At 35.1% G+C, this 25,540-nt stretch overlaps 7 protein-coding genes across 7 annotated transcripts; 4 read left to right on the forward strand and 3 right to left on the reverse strand.

Annotated features, from left to right (window-relative positions):
- Window positions 1-1,320: 1,320 nt before the first annotated feature.
- Window positions 1,321-2,145, forward strand: MONOS_15283 (uncharacterized protein; the record flags this gene model as incomplete). Its single annotated transcript, XM_067868148.1, has 3 exons — window positions 1,321-1,485; window positions 1,602-1,755; window positions 1,820-2,145. 3 exons carry the CDS (start codon window positions 1,321-1,323, stop codon window positions 2,143-2,145), a joined length of 645 nt encoding a protein of 214 aa, XP_067730851.1.
- Window positions 2,146-8,487: 6,342 nt separating this feature from the next.
- On the forward strand, window positions 8,488-10,786 carry MONOS_14798 (putative 5' nucleotidase family protein; the record flags this gene model as incomplete). The annotated part of the gene is made up of 4 exons (XM_067867629.1): window positions 8,488-8,581; window positions 8,644-8,786; window positions 8,892-9,052; window positions 9,118-10,786. The coding sequence occupies 4 exons, from the start codon at window positions 8,488-8,490 to the stop codon at window positions 10,784-10,786; spliced, it is 2,067 nt and encodes a 688-aa protein (XP_067730852.1).
- A 126-nt stretch (window positions 10,787-10,912) lies between these two features.
- MONOS_14799 (uncharacterized protein) lies at window positions 10,913-12,078 on the forward strand (the record flags this gene model as incomplete). Its single annotated transcript, XM_067867630.1, has 3 exons — window positions 10,913-11,433; window positions 11,497-11,605; window positions 11,681-12,078. Exons 1-3 carry the CDS (start codon window positions 10,954-10,956, stop codon window positions 12,076-12,078), a joined length of 987 nt encoding a protein of 328 aa, XP_067730853.1. The 5' UTR covers window positions 10,913-10,953.
- An 8-nt stretch (window positions 12,079-12,086) lies between these two features.
- MONOS_14800 (putative alpha-tubulin n-acetyltransferase) lies at window positions 12,087-13,557 on the forward strand (the record flags this gene model as incomplete). Its single annotated transcript, XM_067867633.1, has 2 exons — window positions 12,087-12,693; window positions 12,748-13,557. The coding sequence occupies exons 1-2, from the start codon at window positions 12,304-12,306 to the stop codon at window positions 13,555-13,557; spliced, it is 1,200 nt and encodes a 399-aa protein (XP_067730854.1). The 5' UTR covers window positions 12,087-12,303.
- Window positions 13,558-13,891: 334 nt separating this feature from the next.
- Window positions 13,892-21,944, reverse strand: MONOS_14801 (uncharacterized protein; the record flags this gene model as incomplete). Its single annotated transcript, XM_067867634.1, has 2 exons — window positions 13,892-21,690; window positions 21,881-21,944. The coding sequence occupies 2 exons, from the start codon at window positions 21,942-21,944 to the stop codon at window positions 14,357-14,359; spliced, it is 7,398 nt and encodes a 2,465-aa protein (XP_067730855.1). The 3' UTR covers window positions 13,892-14,356.
- Window positions 21,945-22,207: 263 nt separating this feature from the next.
- MONOS_14802 (uncharacterized protein) lies at window positions 22,208-23,451 on the reverse strand. The gene is made up of 2 exons (XM_067867635.1): window positions 23,430-23,451; window positions 22,208-23,353 (listed from the first exon to the last, which is right to left on the reverse strand). Exons 1-2 carry the CDS (start codon window positions 23,434-23,436, stop codon window positions 22,527-22,529), a joined length of 834 nt encoding a protein of 277 aa, XP_067730856.1. The 5' UTR covers window positions 23,437-23,451; the 3' UTR covers window positions 22,208-22,526.
- A 636-nt stretch (window positions 23,452-24,087) lies between these two features.
- On the reverse strand, window positions 24,088-24,923 carry MONOS_14803 (uncharacterized protein; the record flags this gene model as incomplete). Its single annotated transcript, XM_067867636.1, has 2 exons — window positions 24,088-24,822; window positions 24,885-24,923. 2 exons carry the CDS (start codon window positions 24,921-24,923, stop codon window positions 24,088-24,090), a joined length of 774 nt encoding a protein of 257 aa, XP_067730857.1.
- Between the last annotated feature and the right edge of the window lie 617 nt (window positions 24,924-25,540).

Consider the following 25,540-nt stretch of genomic DNA (forward strand, 5'->3'; position numbering starts at 1 on the left):
TCGAAATGAATCTAACATTATGATCCAAAATTATAAAAAATTGAAAAATTATTGAATGATAAATTAAATTCAAAAATGAAGAATAGAAAAAATTTTGAAGCAAAAAAAAAGCATATTTATGGTTATAATTTTTTTACGGGACTATTTGACAAATTGGAATTTTTTTGTTTTTGCTTTCCTTCTGCTGAAAAGCATTGTTTGGAATTCAATAATTTGAAAAACATTTTTGAAAGATTCACACAATTTATTTTTAGTTTGTTTTTTTAAAATTGCTTATTTCACACTGAAAATTTTCGTTTTTCTGTTAAATAAAAAAGGACTATTTCCAACCAACCAGGCATAGCAAAAGAAATATATGACTTGTTTTTATTATCATGAACTATTATTTAGACTTTTTGGTTCTTTTTTTCAATAAGCAATTTCAATGAAATATTTTTTCGTTTATATTTTCGAATAGCACGCAAGAACAAAATTGATTGTTTCTATGCAAATGTGTGATAATATTTGAAATTATGACTATTAAAGGTGTGTTGACTATTTTGAAAATTTCAAGAAATAGAAAATATAATTTTCATTGGAATGTTTTGTTCGTCACAATTATTTTTTATGAAAAAGTTAGATGTGAAGGAAATACAAAGATGTTTTAAATCGGAGTTTTCACTTTTCTGTGTTCATCAACTGGCATTTGAAGTGAATATTCAAATCGAACTTTTAATTAATATAATTATGATATCAAAAAAAATCACCCATTTTTTTGAAAAGTTCCTTTTGTCAGATTTTAAAATAAAATAAAAAATTTTGATTTTAATCAAATTTCTGTTTCAGCTCACAAATCATCTCAAGAATGTTTGAAATAGCATTATCAAGTAACAGTTTCCATTTTTGTGAAGTTTGATATTAGTAAAAAAAAACATATTTAGCAAAATATGAAATTTTTGATTTATTCAAAATTAAACATTTGAGACTTTTCAAAAAGAATCACGCATATATATATGAATTCAATTGATAAAAATAAACACATTTTGAAACAAACCAGATTTCGCATGGGGGAAGAGATGGGGGGGTTTAGCCCATTCGTTGAACTTCTGTGTGGAATTGGAGGGTAACATGGGGCATAAAACCTTCAGTTTGTTAAAAATATAATTTTTCGATTTTTTTTCATTTCATTTCAATAAAAAAAATAAAAAATTTTTATGATCTTAAAAATATGATTAAAAAATGAAAATATCAACAGAAATAAAATTAAAAGAAGGTAAGAAAAAACTGCAGCGCGCAATGTCTTCGCGTAAGTACAGGAAGAATCACAGTCGGCTGGAGTGAATGGCTCACAACGTTGTCGATGGAGTTGTTCACATGACGGATGCAATTAATTCCAAGGAATTCAGCCGCACAGGTGTCAAAAATGCTGTGAGAGCTCTCAGAAAAGGAAGGCTGGCGGGAAAAGTTGGCAGACCAGCAACAGTTGTTGGAGAAAAGGAACAAAGAGTTCTAGACATTATTCACATTGAAGCAAAGTCTGGAACACGTTAAACTCTAAAAAAAAAACAAGAGAATTGGTTTGTTTAATATTTATAAATATGTTTTTCCCATTTGTTTTTCAGATTGAAAATGTGAAAAACGACAACGATGATGAAGACGCACCATTTACTGAAGTTTCAATGTCTGCGGCATATAGTCTCGAAAAGCGTCATCCGGAGCTGTGGATGGGGACACCATTGAATTTGGACGTTTATCGCTTCTCTGTTTCATGCAGATGTGTAAAAAAAACACTGGAATAAAACACCGGACGAGCTGCATGAAACATATCATTATTATCCAGCTTTGGTTGTGAATGTTGATGAGTCTTCAACGCACGTTCCTGCAGATTCAAAACAGCTTGTGGTACATACAGCAGATACGAAAGCAGGTTTAACGAAAGAACGACCAAGAATGATAAATTTTTCATTCGTAGCAGCTGTTGCAGCAGATGGATATGCCTTTCCTTCTGTCATTTTGTGTCCAAGTGCAAAGCTGCCAGAAGAGCTGAAAAGCCTGATATCTCCAACGCTTGAGATATGGGCAAATGGAAGTAGCTGGATGGACAACGAGTACTTCAAAAGGGATGCTCTCACCGTTCTTCCACCTTCCATCATCGAAAGAAGATAGCGCATGTTACTTGAAAATGAGCACATTTTTCTCCTTGATTCACATGCATCTCGCGCAGATACATCGATCTGGAGAGAATTCCAAAAACAACAAGTCGACGTTTTAACCTTTGTGCCACACAGTACACACCTCTGTCAACTTCTGAACAGAGGAGTGTTTGCTGTGTTCAAATCTGAACTGACAAACAGATTTGAGGTTCCATCTTTCTCTTCGTCAACTTTTCAACGAACTGCAATTGCAGACGTTCTGCCTCAATTCATCCGCACGGCATTATCGCCTTCTGTAATTCAGAAAGCTTTCGTATTCTGTGACGTTCAACACAATTCTTCTGGTCCAGTTCGGTGAAATATTATCTAGGTGACAGTCGAATAGCGTGAAATTAATTATTAATATCGTCATATTTGTTGCTTCTAATATTTATAAAATTGTGATTATTGAACGACTCTTCTTTTTTATCGATCTTTCTTTTTTATGAACAACAAAATTTTATAATGGGTTGGATCAGCATGATGAATTAGCTGTTTCCATATCTTTTAGTGGAAAACGAAAAACTCATTTATAGCTCGTATGCACGTGTTAATTTTTGATTTTTATTCATAATCTGTTTGTTATTTATGGAAAAACATTTTGAACAAAGGAAACAGAAGTCAAGATCATTGTTTACTTTGTTTTGTTGGAGATCAGCATAAATGAAAATCAAAAAGAAACAGAACGTATGAAAGTTTTGCTTATATTTGTTTTTTTCTGATATTCATATTAAATTTATTTGTTATTAACATTTTTTTGCACAATAATAATATTAACAATCAGAATAGCTGATGCGGCATTGAAATGAATCAGAAAACCGAAGAAATGAAAGGATTTGTGGAAGAAATAATGAAAGAAAAATTTTGTTCGATTTGCCCAAGAGAATTATTCATGAAAAGACACTTAATGATAGAAGAAAAGAAATATTCAATGAGAAATGCAGTTACATCGCTAACACGAAAAGAATATTGTTGTATGATGAATATTGAATGTTATTAATGCTTTAACGATTCATTTTTGAAAAAAATATTTGGAGATCATTTTCAACGAAGATGTGAAGAAAATAAGAGGAGAAGAGCAAAAAGCTTCTAATTGATCTTTGCGAATGCTATATAACGCTTGGCTATGATTTCCTTTTGTGCTAACTATCATTTCGTGTGCTCTGCTTTTGAAAGTTGCATTGAAGAAATAGGACGACAAGGCAACGCAAAAAGGAGTGGAAGTGGCATTGCTTGCTTTGAGTAGATCTGGATATTGCGTATGATAACTTCTATTTTTATTCTTTTTGAAGTATTTTTTTTCTTATTTTTTGATTAGAAAATTGAAAAAGAAATTAACTTGAATGACATCAAAGAGATTATTCAATATCATCAGGAAAATTGAATTTTGACAAGGCCTGCCTATCAATCGGTTTGTCAGTTTTTTATTAGGAGATTAAACAATGATTGCTGCTAGAAGGGAATGATTGAGAATGAGCTGCACTTTGTGCGAGAGGCAGTAGGAGAGCTGGAAGAGCTGGCGAAGTGTGTGGACTGGAAGAGAAAAGAAGAGGAAATGAGCGAAGAAGAAAAGAAGTAGAGGATAAGGAAGAGAAGGAGAAAATAAGGAGAAGAGGAAGATGATGAAACAGTGAGAGTAGCAGCTTATTTAAAGATAAATAATAGTTTTCTTCTATTGTCATTGTTGTTGGAGTTGAGACAGACAGAGAGAGAAAGAAAGAAAGAGTAAGAGTAAGAAAAAGAGAGTGAAAATGTGTGTGTGTGTGTGTGTGTGTGTGTGTGTGAGGAAGACACGAAAGAAACAGGAAAAGATGCAGCAGAGAAGATAGGAGAGGCAGCGATAGAGGCACAGGAGAAGGGTTAATCGAAGGAGTTTTTAGTGGAGGAGAGGGAAGAGACTTCATTGGGTCGATCATTCAATGAAGAGGATGAAGAAGAGGATGAAGAAGAGGAAGAGGTTGAAGAAGGAAAAGAGTTGAACAAAATTTGAGATAGATTTACAGAACATTTTACTTGCAATATTTTGAAGTCTTTTTTATTTTTTGTTTACATCTTTCTTTTTCTGTCAATCTTTCTGTCTTTTCTTTCAGAAAGAAATGGAAGGAAGAAGAAAAAATAGAAATTGTTTTTGATGAATATGTAATTATCATGTGTTGAATTCATTTTTTATTTTTAACATTTTCTAATACTTCAGTTCATCAAAAGTTTGTTTTATCATTTGTTTTATTTTTTATTAAGTTCACGAAATGTTATTTATGGGTGTTAATGTTAGATTCTTTTTATCTGCTTGAGTTATTTTTGTTTTGAATTTTCTTTATATCACATTTATCAAATTTTGAAATTTGAATTTCTTTTTGAACATATGCAACCAAAAGTTAACAGCAGATCGTATTTCAAAAAACTTTTCAAAATATTTTATTCCGAGAAAGAAACAATTCGATGGTTAATCGATGCCAAAATTTTGGAATCAGAACGGTTTTGTTGGAAATGCAAAAAAAACATGAAGATTTACATTTCCAATAATTTTACCAGTAGATTTCGGTGCAAACATCAACAAATAAATATGTGGAATAATACTAATTTTGAAAGGTTTCGAATCAGAGTCAGTAACCAATGTTTAATAGCTTTGTGTTTTTGGGTTGGAATGTCTTCGTCACATTGTTCCATGATTTCTGGAAAATCAGAACTCACAATTTCACGAATGTTTTCTTCATTTAGAAGATGTATTTCACAATATATGACAAGAAATCATTACATGCTTGGAGGTGAGGGAAAAGAAGTGGAAGTTGATGAAGCAGTTTTCCCGAAAAGAAAATACAACAGAGGGAGAATCAAACGACAAAATTGGATATTAGGAGGCATTGAGAGGCCAAAGCAGAAAGGTTTATAGTCAAGATTATTTCTTCTTCCAGTTTTGAAAAGAACAAGAGAAGTTTTGCATTCATCTATCAAAGAACATATTCAAAAGAATACAACAATTTTCACTGATTGCTGGAAAGGATACAACGGATTGGATAAAATTGGTTTCAGTCATTTAACTGTGAATCACAGCAAGCATTTTAGAGATCCCGAAACGAAAGCCCACACTCAAAGAATTGAAAGCACATGGAGTCTTTTAAGGAAATCTCTCCCACCAAATGGAGTTAGACAGAAATAATTAAATGATTATTTAAACACATTTACATTTAAAAGAAGTCCTTGTAATTCATTTAATAAATTATTGCACATGTACACATACACAAAATTCTAAATAAAAATCATTCATTATTATTATTATGAAATCTATATTTTTCCGTTAATATATAAATAACATTTCGTGAACTTAATAAAAAATAAAACAAATGATAAAACAAACTTTTGATGAACTGAAGTATTAGAAAATGTTAAAAATAAAAAATGAATTCAACACATGATAATTACATATTCATCAAAAACAATTTCTATTTTTTCTTCTTCCTTCCATTTCTTTCTGAAAGAAAAGACAGAAAGATTGACAGAAAAAGAAAGATGTAAACAAAAAATAAAAAAGACTTCAAAATATTGCAAGTAAAATGTTCTGTAAATCTATCTCAAATTTTGTTCAACTCTTTTCCTTCTTCAACCTCTTCCTCTTCTTCATCCTCTTCTTCATCCTCTTCATTGAATGATCGACCCAATGAAGTCTCTTCCCTCTCCTCCACTAAAAACTCCTTCGATTAACCCTTCTCCTGTGCCTCTATCGCTGCCTCTCCTATCTTCTCTGCTGCATCTTTTCCTGTTTCTTTCGTGTCTTCCTCACACACACACACACACACACACACACACACATTTTCACTCTCTTTTTCTTACTCTTACTCTTTCTTTCTTTCTCTCTCTGTCTGTCTCAACTCCAACAACAATGACAATAGAAGAAAACTATTATTTATCTTTAAATAAGCTGCTACTCTCACTGTTTCATCATCTTCCTCTTCTCCTTATTTTCTCCTTCTCTTCCTTATCCTCTACTTCTTTTCTTCTTCGCTCATTTCCTCTTCTTTTCTCTTCCAGTCCACACACTTCGCCAGCTCTTCCAGCTCTCCTACTGCCTCTCGCACAAAGTGCAGCTCATTCTCAATCATTCCCTTCTAGCAGCAATCATTGTTTAATCTCCTAATAAAAAACTGACAAACCGATTGATAGGCAGGCCTTGTCAAAATTCAATTTTCCTGATGATATTGAATAATCTCTTTGATGTCATTCAAGTTAATTTCTTTTTCAATTTTCTAATCAAAAAATAAGAAAAAAAATACTTCAAAAAGAATAAAAATAGAAGTTATCATACGCAATATCCAGATCTACTCAAAGCAAGCAATGCCACTTCCACTCCTTTTTGCGTTGCCTTGTCGTCCTATTTCTTCAATGCAACTTTCAAAAGCAGAGCACACGAAATGATAGTTAGCACAAAAGGAAATCATAGCCAAGCGTTATATAGCATTCGCAAAGATCAATTAGAAGCTTTTTGCTCTTCTCCTCTTATTTTCTTCACATCTTCGTTGAAAATGATCTCCAAATATTTTTTCAAAAATGAATCGTTAAAGCATTAATAACATTCAATATTCATCATACAACAATATTCTTTTCGTGTTAGCGATGTAACTGCATTTCTCATTGAATATTTCTTTTCTTCTATCATTAAGTGTCTTTTCATGAATAATTCTCTTGGGCAAATCGAACAAAATTTTTCTTTCATTATTTCTTCTACAAATCCTTTCATTTCTTCGGTTTTCTGATTCATTTCAATGCCGCATCAGCTATTCTGATTGTTAATATTATTATTGTGCAAAAAAATGTTAATAACAAATAAATTTAATATGAATATCAGAAAAAAACAAATATAAGCAAAACTTTCATACGTTCTGTTTCTTTTTGATTTTCATTTATGCTGATCTCCAACAAAACAAAGTAAACAATGATCTTGACTTCTGTTTCCTTTGTTCAAAATGTTTTTCCATAAATAACAAACAGATTATGAATAAAAATCAAAAATTAACACGTGCATACGAGCTATAAATGAGTTTTTCGTTTTCCACTAAAAGATATGGAAACAGCTAATTCATCATGCTGATCCAACCCATTATAAAATTTTGTTGTTCATAAAAAAGAAAGATCGATAAAAAAGAAGAGTCGTTCAATAATCACAATTTTATAAATATTAGAAGCAACAAATATGACGATATTAATAATTAATTTCACGCTATTCGACTGTCACCTAGATAATATTTCGCCGCCAGTTCTTTTGAAACTGCCCGAATCTTCGATTTACCCTCTTCCCTCCCGAAGAAATAGATTCAACTTTTATGGAAAAGTGATAACTGACGAAAATCTTTTGGAGAAATGGGAAAATCATTTGAAAATGAATGTTCAAAAGAAGGATAAAATGGATGAAAAGGAGAAAGATGAAGTGAAGACTGTGGTGGATGAAAAGAAAAAAATAAAAAGAAGATTTCTTCATGTGAAAAACGATGATTCTGACGATGAAAAGAAAGATCATGCGTCAAATCGAGCTGAAGGAAAACGGAAAGTTATCAGAAGAATTAATTCTGATTTTGTTTTTTCTTAATTATGTTGTTTTTTAAATTTTTTTCACTTCATTTTTTTAAGGTCAGAATAAAGAAAAAGGGTCAGGAAAAAATAATAACCATATACAATAGATTGTTTCTTTTAAATGCTTCAATCCAATAAAAGATATCAACTTGTTTATGAGAATGAAAATTTTCAATTTCTTGTCTAAGATCAATATCTTCCACATCATTACAAATATTGCTTTATAAATGAAATTGCTGCAGTTATTCCATGTTAATAAAATGTTTGTGATTAAAGTTATGAATTGTTTGATATCGAACTAGTGCGAAAGACAAATTTATCCATGATTTCGTTAATGATATTATAAAACGCTCATAATGACCATTTTTTTCATTTACAAGGCTTTGAAAAAGTCTTGGTAAATCACATTTTTTCATGATAAATGAAAAAATAAAAAGCAGTTCAAGATATAATAAAAAAAGAAACATTTCAGTTATTGATCAAGATATAAAATTTTGAGCTGATTATATGTGAATATAAATGGTTTGTCTGCATTTGAATATGAGAAATCGTTTCAAACTTTTTCAAATGAATTTTTATATAGAATTTATAATTTATTATTTATTCTGAATGCAAATTAGAATGTTCTTTTTCACTTGCAATTCAGTTCAAATATTCCACTATTTTATGGAATTGTTGTTTCACAAAGCTTGAAAAAAATATTCAATAAATATTTGGAAACATTTTAGAATGGGCCATCATTCTTTTATAAAAAATGTATTTTTTGAGCAATATAGTTGCTTTTTTATTGATTAAACAATTTGCATGTGAACAATATATATCTTTTACGTTTTTGCATACAAATGACAGTTTATAGAATTTTTAATTGAGCTTGATTTTTCAATTTTTAATAAATAAAAATTTTTTTTAGTCCACGGATGGATAAACGGAGATAGACATCAAAAAGAGAGAGACGCAGATTTAGGCGATTATCAGAGCCTTATCGAACATTTCAAAACGAATCAAAAAGAAAATGAAAAATTATTTGTATTTGACTCAGGCGATTGGACGCAAGTGTGCGTTTTAGAATAAAGATTAGAAACACTTATGATCCTTTTCTATGTTGCTTATACTTTGAATAATCATTTTTAAATCTATTCTTTTTTATAATATTTTTAGGGAACTGGCTTAAGCGATTTAACAAAACCTGCTGGAGCATTTATATTAGATGTGGCAAAAAATATTTCAATTGACGTTATGACAATGGGAAATCATGAACTCTACGAAAACGATTTAATAGATCATATTGGAGTTAATGTATCATCTTTCTTGAGCGAAAAGTGTGCTTTTTTTGAAGTTTTTTTATATTACCAAAAATCTTAAAATAATGTCAAAATTAAACCAGATACGTTAACGGAAATGTGAAGCATATTAATGCTTCATTGCAAATGTCAAAGAATTATAAATTCTATTCCATTGAAGATTTTGGTAACATCACAGTTCTTGGATTCATTTATAATTTTCGTGATCATGGAGATCATGTAACAATAACTCCTTTCAACGAAGTACTTTACTCTAACGAAGATTGGGTTCAAGAAGCGTTTGGCCTTCAAAATTTGCGTCTGATTGTATGCGTTGCCCACCTTATTCCTGAAGATACAGAAAAACCAGAAGAAGATGAATGGGAACAAAAAATACTACCTGCTCTTAAAGAGAGGACACAAGGTAACATCCCCATCATTCTCCTTGGAGGGCATAATCATGTATTGTACAACTCAACGAAAGAAAAGCTTGTAAAGATGGAGAGTCACTGCTATTTTAATGAGGTTGGAGTACTAACATTTCAGATGGAAAAACTGTCACAAAACTCTCCATCAAGTGCATCTTCGTTTTCTGATGCGTTAAACCCTCCTGCGAATGCAGCTTCTTCAATCATCCACTCTCCTCAGATACGCTTCATTCACACGTCACGAGCTGATTTCCAGAAGGAGACGCACACAAACAGCTCGACTTTTGTCACGCAGAACGGACAGAGCATCAAAGACGCTATTGCTGCGAAGGCAAAAGAGCTAGGTGTGAGTGATGTGATCGGCTGTGCAGCAGACTTCTGGAACGGCAGCTACAAATACCACGGCGAGCACAGCCTCTTCAGCTTGTATGTGGACGAGATGTACCCGCAGATGGCGCCTTTCAAGCGGAATGGCGATTCTTCTGAAGCAAAGCCTAAAAAGACAAGACTGGGAAACGTTAAAGCAGAGAAGGAAAACTCTTCTTCAAAGAACAATGGGCAGAATGCAGTTCTCTATTTTATCAACAGCGGATCCATCCGGAACCATTTGTATGCAGGCGAGATTCAATACGAAGACCTCCTGTCTGTTGAGCCGTTCGTGAACACTTTCTCTGCTATTCTCGATGTGGATGGTGAAGATGTGCAGAAGCTGATGGATGGAGACGTAGAAAAGTTGACGAATCCGGATGAACTTCCGGCAGCAATCAGAAAGGAGCTTTTGTTGAAGCAGAGCTGGCCAAATGTGAATGAGATGTTTGAGATGCCCTTTGAAAGAAGTGAATATGAGCAAAATCATCAGAAGGTGCTTCAGAATGGAGCAAATAAAGTGAAAGAGGGGAAGAGAAAATTGTCTAATACAACCCCATTTAAAGAATATTTTGCATACTCTAACACAACGATGGTGAATAAAAACCAAAAATATGATCTTGTTTCTAACAGCTATGCGCTTCCTGTCGCATTCAAAGCACTCAACAAATTTGCTCCTAACAAATACTCCATAAGCACCTCTGACATTATCACAAGAGATGTTTTGAAGCAATATGTTTCAATGTATATGAAATGTGGATCAAACAATGATCCAAAAACGAAAGACACACCAAATAAGTTAAGTGCAGCAGCTACCGCTGGAATAATCGTTGGAGCTGTTGGTGGCACAGCATTAATTGGAGCTGGATCTACTGTGGCATATTTTACAGCAAGAAAACGAAAGCGGTATCAAACAATTGATTCAAAATACTCATCAATGGATAACCTATCTGATAAATACGTGAACGCTCCAAGATGAAATAATAAAAACAAAATGTAGAGATTCTATTTTTTACTATCTTGATTTATGTTTTCAGCCGAGATTTGTATTTCTATCTGTAAAAAAAGTTTTGGTTTTTTTGAATAATTTTATTAAGGTACAGCTTTTTATTTATATCACTTTTTTCCGTATCCCAGTGTTGTGAAATGGGAAATGAATGTCCTTACCCTCATTATTCACACATATATGAGCCTCCCTTGTCTATATGCTGGACTGAGTATATGAGGCAATGCTCCTTTGATCATGATAAAATGATTGAAAATGACTTCGAACAGAACTTTAAAAATAAAACAGTCGAATGGGAAGGAATTGTTACTGAACTGAAAGATAATTACGCAAAATTTATAATGAACCCGACGGAAGTTACCATTTCCAATTCAGAGCTAACGCTATTTTTTGATCCTCCAGTTAACAAGGCTGTTCCTCCTTTATTTGTTCTTCATCAACAAACAAAATTTCGCGGGAAACTTATTTCATTAGGGTTTTTCAAGAATCATGTTTTGGACTATGTTCCAATGGATTCTTTGCATCCTGTAGATGCACCAATTTCATACGAGCAGTTTTTATCAAGATTTGGATCCACACAGCAGACTGGAACAGCTAAATATTTTTTCCAAAATTGGAAAGTATAGTCGAACAATATTTATTTGCTTATTGAATTTCTTATCACTTTGTTATTCAATCTTTAGGGGAAATCAGTAGTTCTTGAAGGATTTATCAGTTTATTCAAACCTCGCAAAGAGACAAGTGGATATATTGCAGAAGCACGTTTTGATTTAAATTCGCGATTTTCAGATGGTATTTTGCTCCATTATCTTTTAATATCAGTTCGTTATTAATATGAAATTTTCAATTTTTCATCTGAAAAATCAGTGAAGCAAGAACCTATACTTCTTTTGGTCACTGCTGAAAGGCCACGATTAGTTCCTTTTCTTCAAACAGCTAATTTTGTCGTTCCTTATACCATAACTGCTGTATTTCATGAGCGAGAATTTGGGAAGCATGTTATGATACTTCTCGATGCTCGTCCCACCACGTTAAGCGCTGAAGTTCAGGCGAACATTTATCCTCCGCAAACGAGCCAATCTGTAAATACGCCTGTATACTCCGAATCATCCTTATCTGATTCTTCATTACCATCGCCTTCTGAAATTCCTCCGCCTGTGCAGGTCTCTTCTGCAACTCCTTTAACTATCCTCCCTCCTCCTTCCATAACAAACCCGTTTGCCTCACAACCTTCCTTTGAAGACGTTTCTTCAAAATCAACTTAGATATTGAAATTAATTTTTTTTTTTTTGGGAAGTTATATCATTCTAAATGATATTATATATTATATTTATCTTAATTTGAGGTTCTTTAATAAATTTTTAAATTTTTTGTGGAGGCTATACATTATGAACTTTTTGTTTTTTCATCAATGAAGAATTTATTAGATTGATTTTGAGAAAATGTAATTCAGTTTGATCGAACAATACATAATCAATCAATATTTTTGAATGGAATTTCCTTTTCCACTTCATCCAATCTTTAAAGGTCAACAAATTTCCATTTGGACACGAGACGAATTGAAATCTCTCTCGCCTCAACAAAAAATAAACATGGGAAAGATTATTGATGCGATGGGGGCTGGTTCAGCAAAAGCACAGAATCTTCCTCAAATCATCACGACAATGAGCAAAATGACAACTTCTGATCATAAGCTTTTCATATATGCATCAGAATCAAAAATCATGGGGATTTTAAAAATGGGAAAAAAACATTTATTTATCAGAGACAGAGCAGGAACAATTGCAGAAATCAATCCTTATTGCTGCCTTGACTTTTATGTTCATGAATCGTGTCAACGTGGAGGAATAGGTCATTCATTATTTGAAAAATGCATTGAGGTTATGATTTTTTTAAAATTTGCTGCTAAATATGTTTTTTTTTTTCATTTTCAGGTTGATGGAATTCAACCTCACAGGATGGGTTATGATCGTCCATCACCTAAATTAATTGCATTTCTTAGAAAGCACTACGGACTTGTTTCATATGTTCCACAGGCAAATAATTTTGTTGTATTTGACGATTATTTTGGAGGCCATTTTCGAAGTGAGGTTGAAAGAAATTATATTCATGGAATGACAGGTGGAGGAATACAAAGAAGAGAATCGTTTCCTTCTATCCCTCCTTCAACGCAGTCCCGAGCTCGTGCTCAAGAAAAAATTGATGTGGAGAAAGAGATTGAGGAGAAAATTCCAAAATCGCATGACGACTTTAAGCCAATAATTATTCATCCTCCTGTGTTTCTCGATCCATCAAAGCCACAAGACAAATCATCATACACATCATCATCTACCTCTTTCTCTTCTTCTTCTTCTTCGCCATCTTCACAAAGTTCTTCATCATTTCCTTCTTCTGCAACACCTGAATCAATAGCCGAATCAATTTCTTCAATGAAAATATCCAAAGAACAAGAATCAGAGCCAACACCATCAACGTCCCAGCCTCCCTTTCCCACTGCCTACCAAAAGTCTCACATCATTTCATCATCGTCATCATCATCATCTTCTTCTTCTTCCTCTTATTCTTCCTCTTCTTCTTCGAGAATGCCTTTAAATTCGTCTGTCATCTCATCACGGAATGCAACGTCTGCTCTTTTGACAACTCCTGCCAGGAATAAGAGAGAGCCAACATTTATGTCCTCTCCTTTTGCTGTTGACCCAGCATTTGCTAATCCATTTGAGCGCAGTTCAAGAGCTTCCAAATGATTGTTATTCGTTTTTTTATTTTTCGTTTCTGATTTTATCGTTTCTTTCATGTCTTTCTTTATTTCTCTCTCTCTTTCTCTTTTCTTTCTCTCTTTCTCTTTTCTTTCTCTTTCTCTTTCTTTCTCTCTTTTTTTAAAAAAAATTTCTTTTCTTTTCTTTTTAATGAAAAAAAAAACACTCTTTTGGTATTCCACAGTTATTTTTTCGTAGTTTGGTATTCAAAAAAAATCACTTAATCTTAATGTGAATTCTATCGTTCTTTTTTTTTTTTTTGCCATCACTCAATATCGGCATAATGAATTTATAACAGAAACTTTTCAATTAAATAATTCATTTGTAATCATATTCATTTATTTGCTGCTTGGTAATTGTTGTTTTCCCTGGTGAATAGCTTTTGTTTATTGTTTCGTTTTTATTTATTTATTTATTTATTTATTTTATTTTTTTTATTTTATTTTTTTTTTTTTATTTTTTTTATTTTTTTTTATTTTTTTTTATTTTTTTCTATTTTAAAAATCCTTCTCCAACAACTTCATCATGCTTTCCCCTCATCTCCCTCCATTGTAATTTCCCCAAACAAGCAAATAAATACGTAGCATTTATAAACAATCAAATGAAAAAAAAAAATATTAATTATCAAAATAAAAATAATAATTAAAGAAGAAGAGATATAAAAAGAATAAAATTAAAGAAATGAAAATCAAAATAAAAAAGATCAAAAAAAAGATTAATAAATCTTTAATTTATTTATTTATTTATTATTATTTTTTTAACTGATAAATTACTGTTCTTTACTGTATTAAAACTGTGTCATAGAGTTATGTATAAGACGAGAGGGAAGAGGAAGAGAAGGAAGAGAAGGAAGAGAAGAAGAGGAGGAGGAGGAAGAAGAAGAAGAGGAAGAAGAAGAAGAGGAAGAAGAAGAAGAACGAGGAGGAGGAGGAGGTGGTGGTGGTGGTGGGGGTGGAGGAGGAAGAGGAAGCTTCAGTCCAGAAAAGCTGGAGATGGAGCGAGGAAACAGAGAAGAAGAGGAAGAGGAAGAAGAGGAAGAAGAAGAAGAAGAGGAAGAGGAAGATAATGATGATAACGAAGAGCGAGAAGGAGAAGAAGTGGAAATAGAAGAAGGAGCAGAAAGGGAAGATTTCACAGAAACGGGAGAAGAAGAAGGTGAAGAAGAAGAAGAAGAAGAAGGTGATGGTGAAGGTGAAGGTGTTGTCAACGAAGAAGATAATAAGGATGAAGAAGACATTGACAATTGAGATGATGATGATGATGATGATGATGAAATCGAAGAACTTTCTTGATTTCCCTTCAGCAAGTTTCCTTGTTTCCCTCTCATATCAGTGGCAGCAGAAGAAGAATTAGAAGAAGAAACAGAAGAAGAATTAGAAGCATTTGTATCATTGCTGTTGTTATTCTTTGACTTATTCTCCACAGCAGTTCCAGATGTATTCATTCCACCAATCGTTTTCTCGACTTCGGTATTTGTGATTGAAGAACTCACAGAACTCATAGAATTCACTGAATTCTTAGTAACAGCAGTATTCGATGCAGTTATTGCATTTGCTACGTTTGTGGTATTTGTAGCATTTGAAGCATTAGCAGCTTTATAGGCAGCCACTGCAGAGTCAGCAGCCTTTGAGAGATTAGCAACACTCGAAACATTAGAAACATTCGAAACATTAGAGACATTAGAAACATTAGAGACATTAGAGCTAATTGAAAGATTTGAAGTATTTGATGAATTTGAGGTGTTAGAAGATGAAGTTACATTAGATCCATTAGGAGATCTTGAAACTGAAGCAGCAGTTCCTGTACTCGACGCAATGGCTGCATTAGAACCGCCACCAGCTGGATGAAGTGGATTCGCAGAACTAGCAGGATTAACAGCATTTATTATGTTTGCTGCATTTCTTGAATTTCCAATAACTTCATAACTTTCATTGTTTATATCATTTCTTTCATTTCTATCATTTCTATCGCTTCTATTACTAATATTACTCACATTACTTCCTCCACTGCTTCCTCCACTGCTTCTATCACTTCCTCCTCCTCCTCCTCCTCCACTCCCACTTGCTGCCTCGACAAAATCCAGCAAAAGAGAAGTCCGCTTGTTTGAGGCTGATCGGAGTGTTTTGACAGAAGGAGAAGGAGGAAATGTGGGGGAGGTTGGAGAGATGAGGAAAGAAGGAGGAAGAGAAGAAGAAGAAGAAGAAGAAGAAGAATTTATTCCTTTTGTTGGAGAATGAGAAGGTGAACGAACAGGTGTTTGTGTTTGTGTGTGTGGCTGAAATTGAGAAGAAGGAGAAGGAGAAGGAGAAGGAAAAGCTCTCATTGGAGAAGAATTTGAATAAGAAGAGGGAGAAGAAGATGATGAGGAAGAAGAGGAGGAGGAGGAATTTTGATTAGAAGAAATATATGATCCTATCCTTGCATTTAAACTTATTCCTGTTCCTCCTCCTCCTCCTCCTCCTCTTTCTCTTTCTCTCTCCTTCTCCTTCTCCTTCTCCTTCTCCCTTCCATAGCTTCCTCTCCCGCTTCTTGCCGACAAAGAGCCATGCAAAGCAGAGGGCTGTCTTGTTAGCTGCTCTAAAGTGGCTGCATATTTCTTCGTGTAAGCAGATGTTGTGAGGGAAGAGGAGGAAGAAGTTGAAGCTAATGCAGCTGACAGGGTGGTGGCTAAGGGGGCAGAGGAGGAAGAGGAGGAAAGAGAAAGAGAAGAGGAAGGGAAAGAAGAAGAATAATCGTTTTCGGTGTCGTCTTCGTTGTAGCTGGAGTTGTATATTGGATTATTATTATTGTTATTATTATTGCTTCCATCAAAACTATCATCATCAATGTTCCATAGCTGCTCTTCTGAACCATTCCGAGAAGAAGAAGAAGAAGAAGAGGAAGAGGAAGAAGAAGAAGAAGAAGAAAGGGTTTGCTGGAAAGCAGGGCTTAGCACATTCGAATGCCAGCCATCATTTCCCCTTCTTCCTCTTTCTTCTCTCTCTTCTCTTTCTCTGTCTCTTTCTCCTTCTCTTCCTCTTCCTCTTCCTCTGACTTGATCGGCTTTTGAACGGCTTCCTGGAAATAGTCCCAATTCCTGGCGAATCGAAGAAGGGGCAGAGGAAGATGAAGAGGAAGAAATGGAAGAGGAAGAGGAAGAGGAGGAAGAAGAAAGAGTGGAAGAAGAAGAATATACAGTTGCATGTTCTAAGCTCCTCTTCAATGAAAAGGGGGCAGCGTGATGAAGAAACGGTGGAGCACTCAAAATAGACAGATAGTGCGGGAAATGGAGCGATGCTACTCCTTCTGGAGGAAGAGGAAGAGAAGAAGAGGAAGAAGAAGAAGAAGAAGAGGAGGAGGAGGAGGAAGAAAGAGAAGAGGAAGAAGAAGAAATTCCTCCTCCTCCTCTGTAGAACTGCAAGAGCTTCGGCGGGAGATGCAGCGAAGGAGGCACAGCAGGCGTTCCCTTTGGCAGCCTCCCTTGCTCGTCTGCTGTCTGCACCAGCCTCTGCACAAAATCAATAGGCGAGGCACGAGTTATCACTCCAATCGCCTTCAATCTTTCATTCTCCCTTTCAACTTCTTCTCTCTCTTTCCTCTCTTCCTCAGCTTCTTTCAATGGGGCAGATGTTGTTTGCCCTGTGCTGATGTTCCACCTGGCGCCATCGTTCTTCAGATCAGCCAAGACACACTCCATTACCAGCAGCCCATGCATGAAGACAGGAGAGAAAGGGGAAAAGGGTGACTGGAGAATGTCTGAGTAGCTGACATATCTCAGTGAATCTTGCAGTGTCGCATTTCCCTTGCCGTCCTTTTGCAGCCGCTGCAGACATTTCTGGATGCGCCACGTGTCGAGTGGAGTTGGGGATGGGATGAGAGGGTTGGGAGAAGAGGAAGAAGAGGAGGAAGAAGAAGAAGAAGAAGAGGAGGAAGATGATGATGAGGAAGAAGAAGAAGAAGAAAGAGGTTCAGAAGCATATGTTATCTTCAGCTTCTGCACAACTTTTGACTGTCGTTTCTTCTTTCCTTCTTTACTGCTTTCACTTCCTCTTCCACCTCTTCCATTTCTTCCACCTCTTCCTCTTCCTTCTCTTCCTTCTCCTCCTTCTTCTTCTCCTTCTTCATTCCCTCCATCCAACTGGTGTTTCTTCGTTGTGTAGATCAACTCATCTGAGCTGTCACTTTCTATTTCTCCTTCTTCTCTTTCTTCTATTTCTTCTCCTCCTTCTCCTCCTTCTCTCTCTTGTTCTTCTGAAATGTTCTCTACATCTTCTATTGAACCCCCTTGCTTATCTGCATTTTCGCCATCGCCAAATCCTCCTCTTCCTTCTCCTACTCTTCTCACTCTCCCTCTGCCTCTGCCTCTTCCTCTTCCTCTTCCCCTCCCTCTGCCTCTTCCACTCATCATCCTTTGAGATTCACTTATCCTCTCTTCATCTCCTTCTCCTTCTCTTCCTTCTCTTTCTCCCTCTTCTTCTCTTAACCCTTCTCCTTCTCCTTCTTCTCCCTCCTCCTCCTCCTCCTCCTCCTCCTCATCATCATCATCCTCAATCTCTATTCCCATCTTCGCTGACATCCCTTCTGTCGTCTCCCTCTCCACTTTCCTCGTATAAGGCCTTCCCACACTCACATCCACATTTACCCCCTTTCCCCCTTCATTCTCCTTCATCCTCTCCATTCTCTCCATCTTCTCTATCATCTCTAATTTCTCGATCCTCTCCATCTTCTTCCTCCACCCGATTCTTCCTCTTCCTCTGCCTCTTCCTCTTCCTGGTCCTGTTCCTATTTCTGTTCCTATTTCTGTTGCTTTCTCACTTTTTCTTCTTCCTCCTCTTCCACCTCCTCTTCCACCACCTCTTCTTCTTCCTCCTCTCCCTCCTCTCCCTCCTCTTCCTCTCTCCATCATCTCTTCTGACTCGTTGTAGCTGGCATTGTTGCTGTCTCCATCGCTTCCTTCTCCACTCTCACTTTCACTTTCACTCTCACTCTCGCTGTAGCCATATCCATACTCATATCCATATCCATATTTTTCTTCTTCTCCTCCTTCTCCTTCTTCTTCCTCCTCATCATCATCTTCCTCCTCTTCTTCTTCTCTTTCTGCTCCATCATTGTTTTCATCTCCTTCACCGTCACTTCTTCCATTCCCGCTTCCACTGCTGCTTTCATCGTTGTTAATAATCATCGTCCTTCTCTTCATCATCATCTTTGTTGAAGCCAATTTCTTCTTCTTTCTTCTTCCTCTCTTCTTCTTCCCTATTCCTATCCTATTTCCTATTTCTTCCTCTCTTTCACTTTTTCTTCTCCTTTTGTATTTTTTCAACCCTTCTTTGGAAGCCACTTCTGTTTCATTGGCTGTTTGCTCATTGACTGCGATGCTGCCAAGAAGAGAAGGAGGTTGGAATAGAGAAGAAGATTGAGAAAAAGATTGAGAAAAAGAAGGAGAAGAAGAAGAAGATGAAGATAAAGTATTTGAAGTGGTATAAGATGATGAGGTATTTGAAGTGGAAGAAGAAGAAGAAAGCAAAGAAGAAGTTGTTGGGGTTGTTATTGTGGAAGTAACAGAGGAAAGAGAAGAAGGAGGAGGAGAAGAAGAACTTGAAGAGGAAGCAAAATATGCCAATGAAGAAGAAGCAGAAGAAGATAATGCCGAGGAAGATAAATACAAAGCAGACAGCTTTCCAGTTGTTGGATTTGTTGATATTGCAGCCAACTGCAAACTTTCTTCTCCTCTTTCTCCTTCTCCTCTTTCTCTTCCTTCTCTTTCTCCTCTTTCTCCTCTTCCTTCTGTTGTCCTTCTTCCTCTCCCTCTCCCTCTTCCTCTTCCTCTTCCTGTTGCTGCTCCTATTCCAATTCCAATTCCATTTCTTCCTTCACTTCCCAATTGATCATTAACAGCTTCTGCACCAAGATTGCTATTAATTTCATTGTTCTTCTCCTCTTTCTCTTTCTCTTTCTCTCCCTTTTCTTTCTCCTCTTCTCTTTCTCTCTTCTCCTTCTCCTTCTTCTCTTCCTCTTCCTCATCTTCATCATCGCCATCCAACGAGAATCCACCCTTGTTCTTCTCCCTCTTATGAATAAAAGGAAGATCCAATGCTGCTGATTCGCCTGTGCTGCTTTCTCCTTCTCCTTCTCTGTCTCTTTCTCCTTCTCCTTCTCCTTCTCTATCAATATCTTTATCATTATCATCAACATCAACATCTTCTTCTTCATCATCATCTTCTTCTTCTTCATTTTCATCTCCATTGCTATTGTCATTCTCATTCTCATTGTCTTCCCTTCCACTCATCATTTCTCTTCCTTCCCCAAAACTATCAGCAGCACCAAAAGCACCAGACAAACGCCTCCTTCCTCTTCTTCCTCTTCCTCCTCTTTCTCCTTCTCCTCCTTCTCCTTCTCCTCTTCCTTCCTTCTTCTTCTTCTTCTTCCCTGAGCCTGCCTTTCTCCCTCTCTTCTTCAATCCTTGCTGTGTTTCTGCCTCTTTGCTCTCCATCGCCTTCATCTTCGCCTCAATTTCAGCTGCATCCAACGACATCAGCGCCATCTCCAGCTCAATTTCTCTTTGCGTTCTTCTCTTTTTGTACTTCTTCTTCTTCTTCTTCTTATCCATATCCTTATCCAAATCCTTATTCTTCATCATTTTCTCAATGTTTTCATTCATTTCGCTCTTCATCTTCCTCATTCTCTTCTTCTTCTTCTTGTTGTTGTTGTTGCTCTGTTTTTCGTTTATTTCATCTTTTTCTTCCTTCTCGTTCTCTTTCATCATTTCATTCAATTCATTCTTCTTCTTCCGCCCTCTTTTCTTCTTCACAGGCGTCATATTCAACTCCAGCAACTCTTTCAGTTTTGCCAATTCGTCTTTGCCTTCACCATCTGAAGCAAAAGAAGAAGAAGACAAAGAAGATGATGAAAAAGCTGTTGGTTGTGATTTTCTTGTCCATTTTTTGCGAATTTTCTTTTCGTGCTCAACTTCTTCCTTCTTATTCACTTTTGAATACCTCCTTTTCACATTGACTCTTTGACTTTCTGCTCCTTCACCGATATTTTTATAGCCTTCTTCAGCATTTTCTTCTCCTTCTTTTTCTTCCTCTCCTTCATCTTCTTCCTCCTCCTCTTCTTCTTCTTCATCCTCTTCTTCCTCTTCCTCCTCCTCCTCCTCTTCATCCTCTTCATCTTCATCTTCATTTCCTTTCCTCTCATTCTTCTTTTCATTCATAACTGTCCCTTCCTCATCATCTTCTCCTTCTCTTCTTTCTCCTCCTTCTCCCCCTTCCTCTTCCCCATCTCCCCCATATCCAAGCATCTCCTCCATCTGCTCCGCCTTCTGCCTCCGCACGCTGTCAATCACTTCTCTCAGAGGAGCAGCAGCCAGCTCAGCTGCCTCATCAACAGCATCAACAGCATCAACTCCTTCATTTGCACTCCCATCAGCACACGAGCTGCTGCCACTTCTGTCTTCTCCCTTGTGACTGTCGCTACTGCTGCCCTTCTGCTCTGCTTCTCTTTGCTTCTTCAGCAGCGCCTCTTCTGCACCTCGCTCTCTGTTGAACTCGTTCATAAACACAGACGCCACAGAGACATGTGGCGAATGCTTCGACTTCAGCACTACAAAGTAGTTTGTTGCTGGAAAGACCAGTCCGTTCATCCGCTTGATCTGATGCATCCGCGCCTGCTTGCATTGAAGCCGCGTTCGCTCTGCCTCGTCAGCTTGCTTTGTCTTGATGTCATTCCTGCCAAAATCAGAACCGAACATTTCTGATAACTGCATTTCATCGCCTATCTCTTGCTTTGAAAAAGATGTATCATCTTCAACGGTCTCCAATGGCTTGTAAGCCCATTTCCCACTAAATTCGATTTCTTCTTCAATCGGTGCAAGAAAAGCTTTTTCATCTTCATCATCAAGTTCAGTGAGATCAATTGTTGGCGCAAAAACTTCAGTTTTCAAGCGTTTGCTTGGTGTTAAAAATGCTGGAAGCATAGAGCGTTGCTTTGAACGGTACAAAGAAGAAGGGGTGGATAAAGATCTTGGAGTGGTGCATGCTCGCTGTGAAAATGAAGAAGTAATTTTTTCATTTTCATCTGATTCAATAATGTTTAATTGTTCTGAGGCTTCGTATGGCAAAGGATAATCTATGACAACTGAAGCTTGCTTAATTGCGGTAACCAATGAGAAAAAAGGAAGAAAAAAAAATACATTCTTTAATAATGAAATAATTAAAATTTACACCTCTGGCAAGATTCCTTCTTCTATATATTTGTTAGGAAACACAAAAAACATAATGAACAACAAAATAAGTTGTAAATTTCCCTTTTTACTGTTTCAATAAAAACAAACGAGAATGAGCAACAAGATTATCCAATCCTTCAAAACTGAAATTCACTGAGTTACCGTATTCCATTTCAACGAATTTCCTTGGATATTTATATAAATATTAAACCGAAAATTAAACTTAATTACTTATTGTTATGTTTAAAAACGAAAGATCAAATAAGTCTGATCCTTTAATAAGTAATAATGGAAGAGCTTTGAATAAAACAACTTGAAAGTTTTTTCAACGCACAGACACAATTTCTATTTAATTTCAGAATAAAAAATATGACTTTTTCAAAAGAATTGTATTTTAATTACAATAAATATGAGATGTTCAATAATAACTGAAACTTATATTACAACAATGCTCTTCTTTCAGAGTTTAAAAATTTTATCCTAAAATAAGATTAATAGCAATGAATTTTTCAAGCAATATAATTTTTCTAATTTTGAAATGATTTCACGTTTCATTATTTCGTTTTATCAAAAATGAAATGAATTTCTGCAATTTATGCATCAATAAAAGAACTTAGAAAATCAATAAATTACAAATTTCGCTCCCTATCTCTCCATTAATAAATTTATAGACAAATTTCTGTCGAATTCATCAAAAATCGTTGAGCTGAACTGACGGTCGCATTCCCTTCAAACGAAATATCTTATTCGATATCTATTGCTTATCTTTTTTCCCCTTTGAACTTTTGTTCTCTCCTTTTGGGTTTCCATGTTTTGTCTGTTTGTGTTGCATAAGACCTTGTTCAGATGCGAATGTTTTGCCACATGCGTCACATTTGCAAGATGCGTTTTTTTCTTTCTTAGCAGTCTCTTTTCCTTTTTCTGCACTTTTTTCTTTTTTCTTTAAGTCTCCTTTATTTTCTTTTTTGATATCCTTATTCTTTTTGCTTTTTTGTTCTTTCTTCATTTCTTTAAGAGACATTTTTTGCTTTCCAGCATTCTTGCTTTTTTCAGCATCACTTTCATCTTCGTCTTCTTCATCATCTGAGTCAAAATCGTCAATACCAACGCTTGAGTCATCTTCGTTATCTTCAGATTCTTCTTCAAATTCTTCAGAGATTTCAGAATCAGAATCATCATTTTCAGCGTGATGATCAAACTTCATTTTTTTCCCTTTTTTATTTGCCTTTTTTCCAAATTCAATTGAATCTTCATCTTCTTCTTCTTCATCTTCATCGTCAGATAAATCATCAAAATCTTCCTGTGGTAGTGATTCAACGTACCCTGTTATGGAAATGCTTCCATCTCCTTTTACTTTCAAATGGGCATCTGATCCTCCTTGAAGAACAATATTTAAAGGATGATCTCTACATCTTTCTTTGTTCAGAGAACAAATTGGGTATTCGACGTCTTTGTCAACAAAATAAAGAGTTGTTGAACCACTTCCCTCTTCATTCAAGCATGCGCTTGTCCAATGAATAATTTCATCATCATTTACCGTACTGATAAAATCTTTTCCTTCTTTCACCACAACACCAAAAACTAGAAAAAGAATAATTTGTGAAACAATAATATAACAATATCGAAAGAAAATGACATCTTAAACATTAAAGCATACAGGTCATCAATAACTTCAGAAAAATAAAAAATTAATTTCTCTCAGGTCCAAACAGGCATTTACGTCTAATATATATATTGGTTGTAAGATCATAAAAATCAATTTGAAGGTTTCGTTTTTTCTATTTCATTAACATGAATAAGTCATATATAAATCATTGTGATTTAATTTTTATATAAGCTCATCTTTTTTTTTTTAAACGCAGTTTATGCTTGTTTACAGTTGAAGTTTTTCTTTTTTCACAAATGAAATAAAATGATGCAAAAACTTTTATAAACAAATTTATTCTTTTTTCTTAAAACAGCAAAAATAAAAAAAATATTTCGAACGATTTTGTGAAATTTGATATTCAAGAAAAATGCGTCCGAAGTTTGGAATAACTTTTGATAAAAGTTTATTCTTTGAAAATGCTAAAGCGATAATTAAAAAAAACACTCAAAAAAAGAAAAGAAAAGAAAAGAAATAAAGAAAAAAGAAGTCGCTCATTTTAAAAGAAAACCATTTATTTTGTGTGAAGTGATTTGAAAAAAAAAAGATTGAAAATGAAAAATGGATTCATTCTATTTCCATAAAATTGAAACGTTCAATTTTTTTATATAAAAAAATAATAACAGAGTGAAGAACAAATTGAAGGCAATTTATTTGGTTCATAAACTTATCAACACACCGAAAAAGAAGAAAGAATTGCTCTTGCGCTCTGGATGACTCCATAAAATGATATTTTTAAGAAACTGACAATGTTCTCTTCGAATCCGTCTTCCTCTATTTTGTCAATTAGCATTTTCTTCTCCTCCTTCCTTTTTGCTTCAGCGCTTTCATCGAGTTTCATTCCATGAAATCTGCCCAAAAGAGACACGAGCACACTCAAGCTTCTGTAAATTGAGCATACATCTAATGATGATTGGTTATTAATCTCTAAAAGCATATCAGCAACTCCTCCTTTCAAAATGTCTTCCATGTCCACTGCTCTTGAAAGTGCCATCTTCCCAATCACTTTCGTGCAAATATCGGAAATTGTTCCGTTGTAACCATTTGCTTTGTTGTGCAGCTTTATTACACACGCAACCAGCTCAGCGCTTCCGCTTGAACGAACATTTCGCAATTCATAACTCTTCTCGATTGTGCAAAGCCATCTCTTTGCAACGTAGTATTCTTTTGTCTCTTTCATTTCGAATTCATTCGTCTTCCATTCCACTTGCTTTATCAGTTCTTCCATTTCTCTTGTTGCTTCTTCCACAAAATGTAGTTCATTCATTAGCGGTTCTAAATTCTCGCTTTCGAATAATCTGCTCATTATAAATTGCCAAGCTGACTGATAAGCAAGATGTGTCAAATTTCGATGCTCTTGATGATAACGAATAATTTCTGCAATCTCATTCAGATAGATCTTTTTCTTAACTTTCCATCAAATGTTTATACAAAAGCAATGAAGAAGATTCGCAAAATGATTCAAACCAGATGGTCACATATGCAACTTAAAGCCAATAAAGCCATTTCCACCTCTATTTGTGCTTTCTCTCCTTTCTCCTGGCTCGAAGCTCCTTTAAACAGGCAATTCACACAAAAAGAATCAAATGTCCTTTGAAAATAATCGGAATCTTCTCTTAATGTGAGATAGCACTCAAAAATAGCAATAAACAGCTTTTCATTTCTTTTGTCTTTTGCTTTCCGATTTTCATTCTTGAGCATCTTTTCGAATTTCATCTTCAGCAATGATTTTTCAAAACAGGAGTTTTGAATGCCTTTCATCTGTTTGTAGCGTCCAACATGCTTTAGCAAATCCAAGGCATTCTCAAGAGACAATTTCTCTTCATCCATCATTTTGTTTGTTTCATTGAACAAATTTTTCGTTATAATATTCTGCATCTTCCACTTTTTCATCTCCTCCATCATTTCGTTCATTTTTGATATCTTCACATTTTGCTCTGAATAGGAGCAAGTTTTCAATTCAAAAAATTCTTCTAAGAAAAAGTATGAAAAGCAAAGGTTTCTAAACATAATATCATTTGAAAAATAATTCTAAGCATACTCCAAAACATATCTTTTTGCTGTGCCATCAGTTTCGGTGAAATTATTCCACAAATACATAAACAAGGTGCGTTTTTAAAAAA

This window comes from Monocercomonoides exilis, assembly GCF_001643675.1.
Source record: "Monocercomonoides exilis strain PA203 chromosome Unknown scaffold13-1861174, whole genome shotgun sequence".
Taxonomy (NCBI): Eukaryota; Preaxostyla; order Oxymonadida; family Polymastigidae; genus Monocercomonoides; species Monocercomonoides exilis.